General features: G+C 43.5%; 1 protein-coding gene and 2 pseudogenes across 2 annotated transcripts in view; 1 reads left to right on the forward strand and 2 right to left on the reverse strand.

Moving 5' to 3' along the window:
* Positions 1-11,827: 11,827 nt before the first annotated feature.
* On the reverse strand, positions 11,828-13,766 carry LOC102389489 (annotated as a pseudogene).
* A 74-nt stretch (positions 13,767-13,840) lies between these two features.
* LOC112586414 lies at positions 13,841-14,073 on the reverse strand (annotated as a pseudogene).
* Positions 14,074-16,197: 2,124 nt separating this feature from the next.
* The window catches only part of LOC102397283 (GTPase IMAP family member 6), a 32,561-nt gene continuing 30,381 nt past the window's right edge, over positions 16,198-18,377 (forward strand). For both annotated transcript variants that reach the window (XM_045166480.1, XM_045166481.1), the window contains exons 1-2: positions 16,198-16,474; positions 17,929-18,013. In XM_045166480.1, coding sequence (XP_045022415.1) covers positions 18,002-18,013 — 12 coding nt within the window. In that variant the 5' untranslated portion in view covers positions 16,198-16,474; positions 17,929-18,001. The remainder of the gene's footprint in view (positions 16,475-17,928; positions 18,014-18,377) is intronic.

Consider the following 18,377-nt stretch of genomic DNA (forward strand, 5'->3'; position numbering starts at 1 on the left):
TTTGATTTCTTCTGTGATTTGTTGGTTATTCAGCAGCGTGTTGTTCAGCCTCCATATGTTGGAATTTTTAATAGTTTTTCTCCTGTAATTGAGATCTAATCTTGCTGCAGTGTGGTCAGAGAAGATGCTTGGAATGATTTCTATTTTTTTGAATTTACCAAGGCTAGCTTTATAGCCCAGTATGTGATCTATCCTGGAAAAGGTTCCATGTGCGCTTGAGAAAAAGGTGAAATTCATTGTTTTGGGATGAAATGTCCTATAGATATCAATTAGGTCTAACTGGTCTATTGTATCATTTAAAGTTTGTTTCCTTGTTAATTTTCTGTTTAGTTGATCTATCCATAGGTGTGAGTGGAGTATTAAAGTCTCCCACTATTATTGTGTTATTGTTCATTTCTCCTTTCATACTTGTTAGCATTTGTCTTACATACTATGGTGCTCCCGTGTTGGGTGCATATATATTTATAATTGTTATATCTTCTTCTTGGATTGATCCTTTGATCATTATGTAGTGTCCTTCTTTGTCTCTTTTCACAGCCTTTGTTTTAAAGTCTATTTTATCTGATATGAGTATTGCTACTCCTGCTTTCTTTTGGTCCCTATTTGCATGGAAAATCTTTTTCCGCCCTTCATTTTCAGTCTGTATGTGTCCCCTGTTTTGAGGTGGGTCTCTTGTAGACAACATATGTAGGGGTCTTGTTTTTGTATCCATTCAGCCAGTCTTTGTCTTTTGGTTGGGGCATTCAACCCATTTACGTTTAAGGTAATTACTGATAATATGATCCCATTGCCATTTACTTTATTGTTTTGGGTTTGAATTTATACACCATTTTTGTGTTTCCTGTCTAGAGAATATCCTTTAGTATTTGTTGGAGAGCTGGTTTGTTGGTGCAGAATTCTCTCAGCTTTTGCTTGTCTGAAAAGCTTTTGATTTCTCCTTCATACTTGAATGAGATCCTTGCTGGGTACAATAATCTGGGCTGTAGGTTATTTTCTTTCATCATTTTAAGTATATCTTGCCATTCCCTCCTGGCTTGAAGAGTTTCTATTGAAAGATCAGCTGTTATTCTTATGGGAATTCCTTTGTGTGTTATTTGTTGTTTTTCCCTTGCTGCTTTTAATATTTGTTCTTTGTGTTTGATCTTTGTTAATTTGATTAATATGTGTCTTGGGGTGTTTCGCCTTGGGTTTATCCTGTTTGGGACTCTCTGGGTTTCTTGGACTTGGGTGATTATTTCCTTCCCCATTTTAGGGAAATTTTCAACTATTATCTCCTCAAGTATTTTCTCATGGTCTTTCTTTTTGCCTTCTTCTTCTGGGACCCCTATGATTCGAATGTTGTAGCATTTAATATTGTCCTGGAGGTCTCTGAGATTGTCCTCATTTCTTTTAATTCGTTTTTCTTTTTTCCTCTCTGATTCATTTATTTCTACCATTCTATCTTCTAATTCACTAATCCTATCTTCTGCCTCTGTTATTCTACTATTTGTTGCCTCCAGAGTGTTTTTGATTTCATTTATTGCATTATTCATTATATATTGACTCTTTTATTTCTTCTAGGTCCTTGTTAAGCCTTTCTTGCATCTTATCAATCCTTGTCTCCAGGCTATTTATCTGAGATTCCATTTTAATTTCAAGATTTTGGATCAATATCACTATCATTATTTGGAATTCTTTATCAGGTAGATTCCCTATCTCTTCCTCTTTTGTTTGGTTTGGTGGGCATTTATCCTGTTCCTTTATCTGCTGGGTATTCCTCTGTCTCTTCATCTTGTTTAAATTGCTGATTTTGGGGTGTCCTTTCTGTATTCTGGCAGTTTGTGGAGTTCTCTTTATTGTGGCGTTTCCTCTCTGTGTGTGGGTTTGTACAGGTGGCTTTTCAAGGTTTTCTGGTTAGGGAAGCTTGTGTCGGTGTTCTGGTGGGTGGAGCTGTATTTCTTCTCTCTGGAGTGCAATGAAATGTCCAGTAATGAGTTATGAGATGTCTATGGTTTTGGGGTGACTTTGGGCAGCCTGTATCTTGAAGCTCAGGGCTGTGTTCCTTTGTTGCTGAGAATTTGCTTGGTATGTCTTGCCCTGGAACTTGTTGGCCCTTGTGTGGTGCTTGGTTTCAGTGTCGGTATGGAGGCGTTTGATGAGCTCCTGTCAATTAATGTTCCTTGGAGTCAGGAGTTCCCTGGAGTCAGGGTTTGGACTTAAGCCTCCTGCTTCCAGTTATTGGTCTTATTTATACAGTAGTTTCAAAACTTCTCCTTCTATACAGCACCATTGATAAAACATCTAGGTTAAAGATGAAAAGTTTCTCTACTGTGAGGGTCACTCAGAGGGGTTCACAGCGTTACATGGAGAAGAGAAGAGGGAGGAGGGAGTTAGAGGTGACCCAAATGAGATGAGGTGGAATCAATAGTGGAGAGAGTGGGCTAGCCAGTAGTCACTTCCTTATGTGCACTCCACAACTGGACCACTCAGAGATGTTCACGGAGTTATACAGAGAAGAGAAGAAGGAGGGAGATGACAGAGGTGGCCAGAAGGATAAAAGGGGGAAATGAAAAGGAGGGAGACAGATCCAGCCAGTAATCAGTTCCCTAAGTGTTCTCCACCGTCTGGATCACACAGAAATTCACAGAGTTGGGTAGAGTAGAGAGGGGTTAGGGAGGAGACACAGGCGACCTGGTGGAGAAAAAGGAGAGTCCAAAGGGAGAGAGAGCAGTCAAGCCAGTAATCTTGCTCCCTAGTGAAAAATGGGTCCTGAAGATTGGGTTCTTAAAGGTACAAAATTGGTAACAAATACATAAAAGCAAAAATAAAAATCTAGATTAGAGTTTGAAATTTCAAAAATACGATGTTAAAGAAAAGAAGAAGGAAAAGAAAGAGAGAAAAAACGAACAGGGAAAAACAAACAAGGTCGGGAAAATTATAAAGAAAATACAGGTACAAAATTGATAACTAATACCAAAAAGCAAAAATTAAAAATCTAGAGTAGAGTTTGGAATTTCAAGAATACAATGTTAAAGAAAAGAAGAAAAAAAAAAGGCAAAGAATTATAAAATATATATATATGAAGTTTGCTGAAGAAGAAAAAATAGGGTATTTTTTTTTTTTGCAAAGTAATAGGTTATAAAAGTGAAAATTAAAGGAACAATAGAGGGCTTAAAATTTTAAAAATAAAATTAGAAAAAAAAAGAAAGAATGATCATAAAAATAGTAAAAATATATCTAGGACTTTCTCTGGTTTTGTTGTGAGTATTGTGGGTTCAGTTCATTTTTGGCTAGTTCCTTGGTCCGACTTATATTTCTCAAGATCTATAGGCCCCTTCCTATGTAGTCCGTAGTAACCACAGGGTTGTAATCTATTGCCTGTAGCTTCCAAGGCGGATCCCTCTGTTATAGCTTCTTCTGTTTGCTGGTCTCTTCAGTGTCTGGTTTCCGCCCTGACACAAAGGGGACGGTGGAGGACACTTTTTTTTTTTTTTAGGCTCACTTGTTCAGTTGTGCTGTGGGGAGGGAGGGAGGGATGCTGCAAACAAATAACACTGGCGTGCGCTCGCAGTGCCTCAGCCACACTGGGTCTGCCCCTGCTCATGGTGCGTGTAGCCTCCTTGCCCACACTGCTCGGGCTCTAGGTTGTTCTGCCGGGAACACTCCGAGGCCGGGCCTGGGCTGCATGCACCTCTCAGGTCCAAGCCGCTCAGGTTCAGGCACTCGGGTAATCCTCAGAGGCGTAGACTCAGTTGGGCCTGCGTTTTGTGCTCTTCCCAGGTCCAAGCAGCTCAGGTGATGAGGTGTTTGGCGAGCACCAATGCTGCGACTTATCGCCTCCCTGCCACTCAGTTATCTGGGTGTAAAACTGGCGCACCTTCTCAAGCAGATGTTGACCATCCAGACCCCCAAGAAGTTTTAGTTAGCAAAGAAGCCTGCTTACAGTTTTATAGATAATGTCTCTCTGGGGCTGCGATTGCCCCCTTCCGGCTCTGGCTGCCTGTCACCGGAGGGGGAAGGTTTGCAGCCGGCTATCTCTGTTCAGTCCTTTGTTCTGTGCGCAGGCCTGGCGGTGTCTTAGGTTAGGGCTGGCTTTTCGTGTGGTAGATATCCCACAGTCTGGTTTGCTAGCCCAAATTATTTCGCTCTGATAGCGTTTAGGGTATTCGGGCCAGATTCTTACTCTCAGCGATACAGCCCACGCCGCACCTCCCTGCCCAGCCCCCGCTTGCTAATGGCGTGTGCAGGCGTCTGCGCTGCTTCTCCGCTGGGGGAGTTACCGTAGGGCTCGCAATCTGCGAGTTTTAATTGTTTATTTATTTTTTCTCCCTGTTATGTTGCCCTCTGTGCTTCCAAAGCTCGGCACAGATTCGGCAGTGAGAAGGTTTCCTGGTGTTTGGAAACTTCTCTCTTTTTAAGACTCCCTTCCTGGGATGGAACTCCGTCCCTTCCTCTTTTGTCTCTTTTTTTGTCTTTTATATTTTTTCCTACCTCCTTTCGAAGAGTTGGGTTGCTTTTCTGGGTGCCTGATGTCCTCTACTGGCATTCAGAAGTTGTTTTGTGGAATTTACTCGACGTTTAAATGCTCTTTTGATGAATTTGTGGGGGAGAAAGTGTTCTCCCCGTCCTACTCTTCCGCCATCTTGGCTCCTCCCCCCCATACTACTTCATTGTATGACTATAACCCAACATATTTAATTTGTAATATGAAGATATTTATATAGTTAGCCCCATTAATTTGGACCATACTGTTTTGTTTTTTCATTTTAAAAATCAGCTTTTTTCCCCCCAGATGTTTTACTTCTCAGGTTTTATTGGGGTAAAATTGGCAAATTATAATTGTATATCTTTAACATATATACAACTTGATGGTTTGATATGTATATTGTGAAATAGTCACCACAAGCTAATTGACATATCCATCACCTCACATAGTTAACATTTTCCTTCCTTCCTTTCTTTTCTTGTGATGAGAGCATTGACACTATGTCCAGTGGTTTGCTATTCTGGGTATCCTGCTATAAATACTGTGGACATTACCTTTGGTTGACAAGCACACATTTCTGTTGGCTATGCACCTTGTGGTAGAATGGTGAAGGTGGACTGTGTGTAATATTCAGGTTTCTGAGATACTCCACAGTGTTTTCCAAAGTGGTTCTATTAATATTTATTGTTATTCAGTCCCTTGGTTGTGTCTGACTCTTTGCGACCCATGGACTGCAGCACACAAAGCTTCCCTGTCAATCACCAAATCCCAGAGCTTGCTCAGACTCATGCCCATTGAGTCAGTGATGCCATCCAACCACCTCATTTTCTGTTGTCCCCTTCTCCTGCTGCCTTCAATCTTTCCCAGTATCAGGGTCTTTTCCAATGAGTCAGTTCTATTCATCAGGTGGCCAAAGTATTAAAGCTTCAGCTTCAACATCAGTCCTTCTAATGAATATTCAGGGTTGATTTCCTTTAGGATGGGCTGATTTGATCTCTTTGCAGTCCAGGGGACTCTCAAGAATCTTATCCAAAACCACAGTTCAAAAGCAGCAACTCTTCAGTGCTTAGCCTTCTGTATGGTCCAACTCTCACATCCATAAACGACTACTGGAAAAACCATAGCTTTCACTAGAAAGACCTTTGTTGGCAAAGTAATATCTCTGCTTTTTAATACACTGTCTAGGTTTGTCAAAGCTTTTCTTCCAAGGAGCAGGCATCTTTTATTTATTTATTTTTGTGTGTAATAAAGTTTTATTAAAGTATAAAGGAGATAAAGAAAGCTTCTGACACAGTCATCAGAAAGGGGCAGAAAGAGTACCTGCTTGCTAGTGTTAGCAGTGGAGTTATATACTCTCCAATGAATCCAAAGAATGTCTGGAGGTTGTAAAGACCTCACCAGACCTACTCCCATAATTTACATTTTAAGATAACAGAATTAGCCAGAAGGCTTAATCCAGAGACTGTCCTCAAGCAGGATATTTTATTGTTATATAATCCTAAGGGATGTAGAGGGAAAAAAAGGTTGTCCTTTCTTCCTCCTTGAGAATTCCAGACCCCTCTCTCCTTGGGGACCCCTAGACTTCTTATCAACATGCCTAGGTAATGACTCTCTCATTCCCCCCTTTTCTTTTAGGGAAATTATGTTGCCAAGGGAAAGGGGCATCGTTTTCATCCCATAACTACTTCCTGTTGTTTAGGGGTGTAGTCCCTAAATTGTTGAGGCAACATATTCTCCTAACACTCATATTGAGGGTCTCTGATCCAGGGGGCCCAAGTAATAGTTGGAGGAGGCTGTGGCACTCATAGGAGCTTAGACAACCATTTGTAACTTAAAAGCTTTTAGATAGTTAGAAAACCCCATTATACAGTTACAGACGTAAGGCAAAATAGTCATTAAACCAAGTTAAAATCAAAATGAAAAGTCACATTATGTCCGTAGTTACATCAGTCCATCTTAAGGTTGTTAGATGCCATCAGTTCAAGAAGAGGCATCACATGCGATTGTTGTTGAAGGTATTTGCAGACTTGCAGAAAGTCTTTTCCTTGAAGTAGAGATGTCCACCACAGGAAGCCTTCCACTGACGAAGAGGGGAGCACTCCACAGACCCAGCAGTTAGACTGATTGTGGAATTCAGCTTAGGAGTGAGCCCAGGACAGGAGGGCATTGTTTTGAATATCAAACGGCAGACTCAGGATTTTTGGAGTCAGCAGAAGTAGGCTCTCGTAGATTATCAGGCACATCTTTTGGCTCATCCAGTTCAGTTCAGTTCAGTCGCTCAGTCGCGTCCGACTCTGCGACCCCACGAATCGCAGCACACCAGCCTTCCCTGTCCATCACCAATTCCCGGAGTTCACTCAGACCCACATCCATCAAGTTGGTGATGCCATCCAGACATCTCATCCTCTGTCATCCCCTTCTCCTCCTGCCCCCAATCCCTCCCAGCATCAGAGTCTTTTCCAATGAGTCAACCCTTTGCATGAGGTGGCCAAAGTATTGGAGTTTCAGCTTCAGCATCATTCCTTCCAAAGAAATCCCAGGGCTGATCTCCTTCAGAATGGACTGGTTGGATCTCATTGCAGTCCAAGGGACTCTCAAGAGTCTTCTCCAACACCACAGTTCAAAAGCATCAATTCTTCGGCGCTCAGCTTTCTTTACAGTCCAACTATGACATCCATACATGACCACTGGAAAAACCATAGCCTTGACTAGACGGACCTTTGTTGGCAGAGTAATGTCTTTGCTTTTCAATATGCTATCTCGGTTGGTCATAACTTTCCTTCCAAGTAGTAAGTGTCTTTTAATTTCATGGCTTCAGTCGCCAATGCAGTGATTTTGGAGCCCCAAAAAATAAAGTCTGACACTGTTTCCACTGTTTCCCCATCTATTTCCCATGAAGTGATGGGACCGGATGCCATGATCTTCATTTTCTGAGTGTTGAGCTTTAAGCCAACTTTTTCACTCTCCTCTTTCACTTTCATCAAGAGGCTTTTTAGTTCCTCTTCACTTTCTGCCATAAGGATGGTGTCATCTGCATATCTGAGGTTATTGATACTTCTCCCGGCAATCTTGATTCCAGCTTGTGCTTCTTCCAGCCCAGCGTTTCTCATGATGTACTCTGCATATAAGTTAAATAAGCAGGGTGACAATATACAGCCTTGATATACTCGGTTTCCTATTTGGAACCAGTCTGTTGTTACAGGTCCAGTTCTAATTATTGCTTCCTGACCTGCATACAGGTTTCTCAAGAGGCAGGTCAGGTGGTTTGGTATTCCCATCTCTTGAAGAATTTTCCACAGTTTATTGTCATCCACACAGTCAAAGGCTTTGGCATAGTCAATAAAGCAGATTGGCTCGTCCAGACAGTCCCATTATGGAAGAGGATCGGGAAGAAAATGGGCCAGGGGCTTCATTAAGCATGGAGTAAGTTGCCCCAGTATCTAAAAGGAAATCAATGGATGCCCCCCCCCCACAGTTATTGATACCTGGGGTTCTTCAGGTGTAATTAGGACAGGAGCTTGCGTGGGGCCCCCCAGGCACCTTCAGTCCTGGTTGTCTTGAGAGTCCGACCCCTGAAACCTATGCCTCTAGGGGCAGTCTCTCTTCCAGTGTGGTCCTTTGCAGACCGGACGTGGAACCGGGGATGGCTTAGATGCCTGAGGGCAATTCCACTTGAGATGCCCCTTCTTTCCACAGTAGTAGCAAGCCCATCCCTTTTCACGTGGGTCCCTGTAGGCATTTTTCTCAGGCTGTTTAAGATTGGTTCTCATAACCATTGCGAGGGCTTCCGCCTGTTCCTTTATCTTTTTCTGCCTTTTCTTCTTTTCCCCACATTCCCTACCATAATAGACTGTCTGAGCCAGTTGTAACAGAGTATCTAAAGACTGATTTGGTCCATACGCCCGTTTTAATAGTTATGGTGGTTATCTGGAGCCAACTGAGTGAGAAATCTATCCTTTAAGATCAATTTTCCCTCTTCACTTTCAGGATCAATCTCGGTGAATCTGTGAAGGGCTTCTTTCAATCTATCTAGGAATTTACCAGGAGCTTCCATCTCCTCCTGTTCTATGTTTGCCAATTTGCCATAGTTTACAGGCTTAGCACGTGCCTGTATGAGTCCTTCAAGAATACATCTGATGTGGAAGCAACCTAGATGTCCATCAGCAGATGAATGGACAAAAAAGCTGTGGTACATATACACAATGGAGTATTGCTGCTGCTGCTGCTAAGTCGCTTCAGTCATGTCCGACTCTGTGCAACCCCATAGACGGCAACCCACCAGGCTCCCCCGTCCCTGGCATTCTCCAGGCAAGAACACTGGAGTGGGTTGCCATTTCTTTCTCCAATGCATGAAAGTGAAAGTGAAGTCGCTCTGTCATGCCTGACTCTTAGCAACCCCATGGACTGCAGCCTTCCAGGCTCCTCTGTCCATGGGATTTTCCAGGCAAGAGTACTGGAGTGGGGTGCCATTGCCTTCTGCCAATGGAGTATTATTCAGCCATTAAAAAGAATACATTTGAATCAGTTCTAATGAGATGGATGAAACTGGAGCCTATTATACAGAGTGAAGTAAGTCAGAAAGAAAAACACCAATACAGTATAATAACACATATATATGGAATTTAGAAAGATGGTAATGATAACCCTGTATGCAAGACAGCAAAAGAGACACAGATGTATAGAACAGTCTTTTGGACTCTGTGGGAGAGGGCAAGGGTAGGGTGATTTGCGAGAATGGCATTGAAACATGTATATTATCATATGTGAAACGAATCTCCAGTCCAGGTTCAATGCATGATACAGGATGCTCAGGGCTGGTGCACTGGAATGACCCAGAGGGATGGTATTGGGAGGGAAGTGGGAGTTGGGTTCAGGATGGGGGAGGGGGAAGAATACATCTGACAAAATGACTCTGATCCCATCTTCCTTTAGCTGTGTTTTAGTCCCAGTCTGCTTCTGTAATTGGGACCGCCTGATTCCCAGTGGGGAGGGCGGTTATCCCCTCCTCATTCTTCACTACTGATTCATTACCAAACCATTCATCTCCATAAGCAACCGCTTTTCCCAAAAGTCGAGTTTTTGAGTCAGAAGTCAGCGTTTGTCCCAAGATATATATCACATCCTTCCAAGTAAGGTCATAAAGCAGAGCAACACCTTTAAAAGCTCTAATATATTTTTTCTGGGTCCTCTAAATAGTCTCCCAGATCCTCCTTGATTCTTTGTATTTCTTAATAAGAAAAAGACTTATTAACTCTCATAGACTGATTATTTCTCCCGGTGGGTGCTTCATGAAGAGGCAACAGCTTGTGTGGCTGTTGCTCAGTCTCTCTGGCTGCTCTGCATATATAATCCCAGGGGTAGATTGGAGAAATCTGCTTTTCTTTATCTCTTTGTCTCCTGTCCTCCATCTCATCTCACAAAGTAGGAGGACAGGAGGGAGCCGAAGGAATCACACCCAAATCTATACCCTTAGGACATAGGTCTGGCATATTTCGCAGAGAGAAAAAGGGCAACACATATGCTACTTCTACCCATTTCCCTTGTTTTCTACAGAACCAGTCTAATTGTAAAACAGTATTATACTTAAGAGACCCTCCACCCGGCCACTGCTCACCATCCTCCAATGGATAACTGTGGCCATGCAGTATCACATAGGAAGACCAGGTGTGTCTTCTTTAAACCCTGGGGATCAAATCTATCCCAGTTTTTCAGGATACAGTTCAAAGGAGTGAGGGTGGAATTGTTAGCTTCCACCTGTAAGAGAAAAAAAAAAAAGCGACCAGTGCCATCTTTCTATCGGGGGCATCCCTCCCTGCTCTAGATGGGGGTGTAGACAGACTTTACACCAAAGATTTCCTTCCCTGGTTGGACTTAGTCTGTCCCTTAGTGACACAGGCGACCTACTCATCCCTCCAGGTTCTACAATCGAGATGGGGTGGAGATGCACCAGGGGTAGACCTGATGGCATCCCTGACTGCTGTCCAGCTCCTCACCATTAAAACCTTGCTTACCTCTCATGCCACCCGGGGTGCAATCAGAGTAACCTTCCGGAATGCCTCCCAGGCTAAGCCGCTGGGGGAAATATTTGTCACCTGAGTGCCTGTGCATGACCCTGAGTATATTTCTGACCACAATAAGACAGATAGGAACATAAAACTGAGATGTTTCTTCCAAGCGTCACCACACCAGTATAAGAGCCTCCTCTGGTCTAGTAAGAGCCAGTGTTACCAAAGTGGTGGGGGGGAGGGACCCATTGTAGTTCCATCTAGGTAACCTTTAACCTCAAAGATGCTCTTGTAGCTAAAGCTCCATCTAAATTCTGAACGTTCGGTTCCTAGAGAGGCTAGGCGCTTCCTGACTACCAATCCAAGTTTGGGACCTAAGTCACAGGACACAGTAACAGCACATATCACCAGTCCCTTGAAAGTCTATGATCCGATAGATTAGGTTAGTACTTCTAATTTCCAAGGAGTTATGAAATAGTCAAAGAGACTGAAAAGTTTGACCGAGAAAGGAGAGTTCAGTCCACATACTTTGTCCATTTCTGCTCGGGCCAAAGGAGACATTGGGTGCCTCTTGGCATTGGCAAGTCGGTATAAACCCCCAACAGGTTTCTGCCATAAGCCGTATGAGGTCACCGCAGAACTGCAGAGCAGGGCTCCTCACTTGCTTCATGCAGGGTGTTTCATTCATTCACACAAGCACACCATAGAGTTAGTAAAGTACAGCAGAAAACGTGTTCACTAGGAGAACAAAGAACTAGAGCTCCAGACATCCTTACCTTGTCCAGAAGGATCCTGGACAAGCCCCCAAGATGAAGGGTTGTTGCTGAACCATGCACAGATGCCAGGATTCTTGGCCTCCAGAGGAGAAAAATTCAATCCGGGGCCAGAGATGAAGCTTGATCACTCAGAGCTTTTGTGTAATAAAGTTTTATTAAAGTATAAAGGAGATAGAGAAAGCTTCTGACATAGGCATCAGAAGGAGGCAGAAAGAGTACCCAGGCATCTTTTAATTTCATGGCTGCAGTCATCATCTGGAGTGATTTTGGAGCCCAAGAAAAGAAAGTCTGTCACTGTTTCCATGGTTTCCCCATCTATTTGCCATGAAGTGATGGGACCAGATGTCATGATCTTCATTTTTTGAATGCTGAGTTTTAAGTCAGCTTTTTCACTCTCCTCTTTCACTTTCATCAAGAGGCTCTTTAGCTCCTCTTTGCTTTCTGCCATAAGTGTGGTGTCATCTGTATATCTGAGGTTACTAATATTTCTACCAGCAATTTTTTTAACTGAAAGCAGCAGAGTATTTTATTTTATTTTTTAAAAAACCATCATTCAGTAAATGTTGTTACACTATAAAACATCTAGTTTTCAACCGAAAGGTTTTCTAAGGAGATTATTTGGAGCCTTCCACATTTATCATATGCCTTTTCATTATTGTTTTCCATTTTTGCAATTCTGGATCCAAATTGCATGGCCCACTTTGGCAGAAGAACAGAGGCTGTTTGACCAAGTTCCACTGCTGCAAGACGCAAAATTAGTTTTTCACCAATCCCACAGGGTAAAGTCAAGTTTGCCTTTTCCCAGACTGGTAGGGAATTTAGAAAGGAGACAACATTTTCATCCAGGAAAGCAAATCTTGCTTCTTTTCTGTGATCACTGATACCTCTATCATCATGACCAAGATTTCTAGAAGAAATTCAACCCAGTTTCATTTCAATTTCCTTATTCAGTCCTTCCAGCCCATGTGTCAGGAAGCAGACATGATGACAAGAATAACCTGCAAGCTGCTCATCTGCAACAATTCCAGTAAGAACTACCTTTGCACTGCTCTGATATGGTTTTGCTCCATCTTAGGTCACTAACCAACCAGCTCCTCTGGAAGCAAACCAGACTGCACAGCCAATGCTATCATCCAGGACTGTATCCAAGGGCTGGATTAAGTGCGATATTCGAGTTATTCTTAATCTTTGCAGTTCTTCTAGAGAAACATTAATTTCAACAAAATTTCAAATCTGTTAAGGGTTGGCAGCTTGCAGTTCCTTCAGTCCTGCTCTTCCTGTGACTCGATCTGGTACATTGAACTGTTCACCAGGGCTAGCAGCAGCAGCAACACTTTTGGAGAATTCTTCAGAGGGTATTTCACAATGATTTTTCTGTTTTCTTTCTTTTTTGTTAAAATTAACTGGTATGGTCATTTCTTTAGTCATGAAAGCCACATTGAGAAGATCAATTGGTTCATCTAAAGGAATATGATGGTCAGCAAGGGCTGTGATGACCATGGAATCAATCCTTCCAGAAAACAGAATTGCAACATTTGCTTTCCTATTACTAGTTTTCAAAACTTCGCTTGGTGTCAGGTTTTCATCCCTAGGTAAACACAAGACACGTCTCTTGACTGCGATACTCAGGACACCAATGAACTGCTGAACTACTTCCTTCATGTGTCCATCAGTAAGAAAGACCTGAAGTGTCTCTTGTCAGTGGCCTCCTGGAAATGCTGCTGCAATGGGTCTCAAATGCAGCTTGTGGCAATGCCATACTTAAAGGGACAACAGGTTCTTTAAGATACAGTTTGGCTTTATTTGCTGCCACCAAGACAAATGTTGGCAAGTCTGCTGAAATCTCAGTCAGGCTATTAACACATTCTCTGATATCATTCCCTCCCCAACCCCCCCCCCGCCCCCCCCACCCAGAATTGTACTTCCAAGGATACAACTTTTAAACTACAGATTTGGAAATGGAAACAGACTTGAGATCAATTCTGAAAATTCCAGATGCTGGAACATCCTGCCACTGACCAGCCACTCCAGATGCTTGGGCGCCAACTGAAGAGAGGCAGAAACTCTTGCCCAAGTTACTAAAATGCCAAAGCAAGCTACGACGACCAAAAAAGTTCCTACAAAACCATAAAGAATGGCTAGATGCTTGATAATATATAAAAGACCAAGGACCTTGGACTTTTGAGAAGAGTGACAAAATATCAGATTCATTCTTACAAGAGGAAAGATAATGAAACATGATTTGAGTATCATTCTCTTCGGCTTGGACCTTGATCCCACTAAAGACTTCTCCATTCCACAGGAATACATTGCCTCTTTCATCTTCCACAGGCTGGGCAGTCAACACACTTCTTAAGTGAAGGACACAGCCAGAGAATAAACACTGGTAGTTAACATTGGACCTTAACAACTGTTTACTACTATTGGGCCCCCGTCGTTTAAGATTACACAGTAAATCCTCTTTCAAATCTTTGCAAAATGCTCAACAGAAAAGCTTACTGCACAACAAATGCCACACATTGCTATGTAAAATCAAGTTGACTATTTCTTGATTTTGGTCTTCTCTGAGTTTTCTATTTCTTGATATTCTTTCCTTAGCTCATCCAATATATTTTTGCTTTCAAAAAGCATTTCTGTTCGGTCTGCAAGAAAGAATATGTTGCTATTCTGTTGCTGCCTATATACTTTCCTGTTCTTCAGGTTAGAAAGTTCATCCACAACAACTTCTTGTTCTTTAATCTTTGTTGAGCTCTTCCTTGTGCAGGGTCGAGCTCTCAGCAGGGACCAGCCCAATGCGGTCCTCAGGTCACTCACCCCGGCTGGGCATCTCCGAGGAGAACCAAATACTCTCCCAGCAATCTTGATTCCAGCTTGTGCTACATCCAGCCTGGCATTTCACATGATGTACTCTGAAAATAAGTTAAATAAGCAAGGTGACAATATACAGCCTTGACATACTCCTTTCCCAATTTCAAACCAGTCCGTTGTTTTGTGTCTGGTTCTAACTGTTGCTTCTTGACCTGCATACTAATTTCTCAGGCGGCAGGTAAGGTGGTCTGGTATCCCTATCTGTTTAAGAATTTTCCACAGTTTGTTGTGATCCACACAGCAGTCAAAGGCTTTAATGTAGTCAATGAAGCAGAAGTAGATGTTTTTCTGGAATTCTCTTGCTTTTTCTGTGATACAACAGATGTTGGCAATTTGATCTCTGGTTCCTCTGCCTTTTCCAAATCCAGTTTGAACATCTGAAAGTTCTCTAGTTAATGTATATTTTCACTAAACATGGGAGAATTCAGTTTGCTTCATAGTCTCAGAAGTTTCTCAGGGTTTTCTCTATTATATTTTTAACACAATTTTTCAATTATTCTTGGGCTTTTAATTTTATTTTGTATTGCAGTTGTTTTACAAATCACAAGTTATGTGTACTTGGCTATTGTTTGTAAGACAAATTTTATGTTTTTTTTTTAATTTTGCATCCATCAGTTTACTAAATTCTATTGTTTGCATAGTTTATTAATTTATTCTCTTAATCTTTCCCAGATATATAATCAAAGCACCTACAAATAATGATAATTTCACATCCTTCTTTACATTTTTATACATGCAGCTTCTTTGTCTTTTATGGTTTCAGTATATATTTCCTCTAGAAAAAAGTTTAAAATAGTGTTAATAGTGAACATTTGAATCCTTCAAAGCATCACTAAACCTCCAAAATCTTTATTGAAATCTTTTTATTAATAGAATACACTCCCTGACAAACCTTTTAGTACCAGCTCTTTGCAGCAGTTCCAGAGAATAAAGGTGGAAATGAAGCATTCAAGTAACCAAAGATGTTCCTGAAGGCCAGAGCATCAAAGAAAAGAAAATCTTAGGATAAAATAAGGTGGAAAAGGTCAGAAGTGACCAGACATGGCCAGTAACACTTAAAGGGGGAAAAGAGGAGGAAAAGAAAAAACAAACAAACAACAACAACAAAAAACACTGTGATGCCCACAGCCCAGGAGCACAGACCCACTGAAAGAGTGAGATTCAATCCCCAAGTAAAGCTTCCCTCCTCACTCCTCCCTACAACACAGGACACAGGATGAAAACAGTGAATAAAGAGGAGTGAACAGCAAGATACAAGTTCTATTTAAGAAGGGGTTTTAGGGAAACCCACAGACAACTGGGGAGACAAACAAGGGCACCAGAGGAGAATGAAGCTCCAGCAAACGTTAAACACAGCCCAGCTCCCAGCCAGGTCAACATAAAATCTCACATCACAGGCCTATTCACCTTAATTCCTCATATCTGATATTATCATGTCCGACTTTCCACAACATTACAGGATGTGCTAAAGGCAGGAGAAAACACAGAAAGAAAACCTTAGACCCAGACTCTGCTGTGACACAGATCTTGGAATGTTCAGGCACAGAATGTGTGTGGATATACACAAGTATAGAGAGACACTTATTGTAAAGAATTGGCCAGTGAGGCTCATGGGATGATGGAGGTGATGAATCTCAAGATCTAGGGTCAGCAAACTGGCGACCCTGGAGCCAATGGAGTGGCTGAAGGAGGAGCTGGGGGAGGAAGAGAGTCAGGGAGTATGTGTCATGATAGAGAAGACAGAGGATGTCTGCAGGAAGGGGAATTCTCAAAAAGGGAGGAAATCAGTAAAAAATCACTCTGCTGGCAGCACGTTTTCTGAAAGATCTGCTGCTTTGGTTTAAGCCTCTGAGTTCCACTTGTCCTAATTCAGGATAAAAGTAATGACAACACTCGTGTTCCTGTTTCCCCTGCTGATGTTACCAGTGAAGTCACTCAATCGTGTCCCACTCTCTGTGACCCCATGAACTGCAGCCTGCCAGGTTCCTCTGTCCATGGGGTTTTCCAGGTGAGTATACTTGAGGGGGTTGCCACCAGGGCTGCAAACAAGTGCAGCCTGCAGAGCTTTCTGTCTGGGGGGCCTTGCTGGGGAGCTCTGCCCACTTCCTCTTCCCTCTTCTCACGGCTGATGGCTGCGCTCTCAAGGGCAGTTCTTGAGCTGAGCATCCGGATCACGTATTACTGAAAAAATATCCGCCATGTCCTCTATGTGTGTGTACGTCTGGGGCACTGTCACTGATCTCCTCCATTCGGCCTGCAGTGTGTTAGCTCTCAAAGGAGAAACAGAATGTTCAGGAGAGTACACAGCCCCAGGAGACACAAGACACGGGCATTCCTCCTGTCCCACGGACAGCAGGGCGGTAAGTCCAAGGCCGTGGTGACCGTGCCTGTGTGTGAGAGTCTGTGTGTGTGTATTGTGCTTGAGAGTGTGTTGTGGGGATGCTGTGCATAGTGATTTTGTGTGTATATGTGTATGAATAAGTGTGTGTGTTATGTGTGTATGTGAGTGTTGTGTGTGTCTATTTGTACATAGATGAATATATGTGTGTTTTCTGTGTGTGTTATGTTTGTGTTGTATGTACGTTTATACATGTGTTTGTATGTTTGTGAGTGTATGCATGAATGGTGTATGTTGTTACTACCTATTGGTTGTTTGAATATATGTGTGTGAGTGGTCTCTGTGTCTTATGCTTGTGTGCTGTGTATGTATGTTCATATGTTTGTGAGTAAATGTGTGTTCACGTGTGTCATACATGTGTGCTATGTTTCTACTTCTGTAAGTGCATGTGTGTAGTGTATGTGTTGTGTTTGTGTATATCTTTTGTTTGTATGTTTGTGAGTGTGTGTTTGCGAGAGTGTCTGTGTGTGTGTGCCTGTTTCAGGAGCAATGGGAGGAGCCAGGGGAATCAGGAGGACCTTGCAGCCTTTGGGCTCTGCCTGGTGCTCCCCGCTTACCCTTGGGCAGGATGCTCTGTGAGTCTCACTTTTCTCCTGAGAAACCTCACAAGGTGACAGATCTGCTCCATGTTGGAGACAAACAATGGCGCATGGTGCATGTGTGGTGATGCCCTGTAGGGCAGGGTCTGGGGTGAGGCGGCCAGGGGCTGGGCAGATGGCTCTCTGGGCTTGAGAGTGGATGACAGGAGTTCCTGGTGGGCGACAATTCCCTCCTTGGCAAAGAGGACTGGGAATTGCTCTAGAAAACATCATAAAATGGCCTCGAATCTTCCAAGGGGACAAGATCTTAGGAATATGTAGTTTGGACTCAGCATCCACATCTCCGGGGACACGGAGGCCTCAGCAGCATGACCACCCGAGTTGGTGCCCTGGAGCTGAGCGCTGAGGACCCGGGGCTCCCGGCAGGACTGGACCCCACGTGGAGAGGGAGCCTGTGCGTGTCTGACACCCTCCTCATCGCCCAGTGCTTGGCCTCTGTGGCCCTCACTGCCAGGCTCCCCCCACAGATTGTTCTGGCCCCATGAGCCCCTCACCAGCCCCTCCAGCAACATCCTGCTCATGTCCACCCAGCACCCTGGCCACTGCTCCCAGGACAATGTCTGTCAGGATGCATCTCTGGTCATTTCTCCCCATCACAGAATCCCCCTCACTCCCCAAGTGGAGAACAAGTGCAGGGGAAGGAAGGGGGAAACAAGGTCCATAAAGGAGGTAGCGGGTATCTCAGATACCCCCTCACCCAGTCCCATGCCAACAAACCAATGCAAACAGCTTCCATGGGCAAGAGAATGACAAAAGTCAGGAGCCCCTGAAAGCTCGGAGGAAACATCAGTAAGACACATTATGGTTTTTTTTCTAGATTGAGGAAGAAGAATTCTAAATCCTTTTCCTGGAGTAACCTGAAGAAGGTGCATCTCAGGATCCTTCTCCAGATGGGTCAGGAGGTAAAACAACTTTCTAGCAGACATGAACTTGAGAGAGGCAGGGCTGGGGCCCGAGGGGCAGGTGGTGTGCTGGGAGGGGCAGCAGGAGTCCTCCCCGTCAGAGATTCGCTCACCGGGGTGGCCATCACTGGGCGTTTGGCTTGGGCCTCCCTTCACCCCAGCCAGGCAGAAGGGAAGGGCCCCTGATGGTGCCGTGGGTCAAAGGGGGCAACAGACCACAGCCACTGCCCCTTCACTGAGTGTCAAGAAGGATGTGTTCATGGGTGTGACAGACGGCTAGGCCCAGGCCCCTGGTGGGTGTTGCGCTGGCTCTACTGTGAGACTCTCAGGACCACGGGGGCTGCAAAGCACTAGTGAACACATA

Source organism: Bubalus bubalis, chromosome 8 (assembly GCF_019923935.1).
Source record: "Bubalus bubalis isolate 160015118507 breed Murrah chromosome 8, NDDB_SH_1, whole genome shotgun sequence".
Lineage (NCBI taxonomy): Eukaryota > Metazoa > Chordata > Mammalia > Artiodactyla > Bovidae > Bubalus > Bubalus bubalis.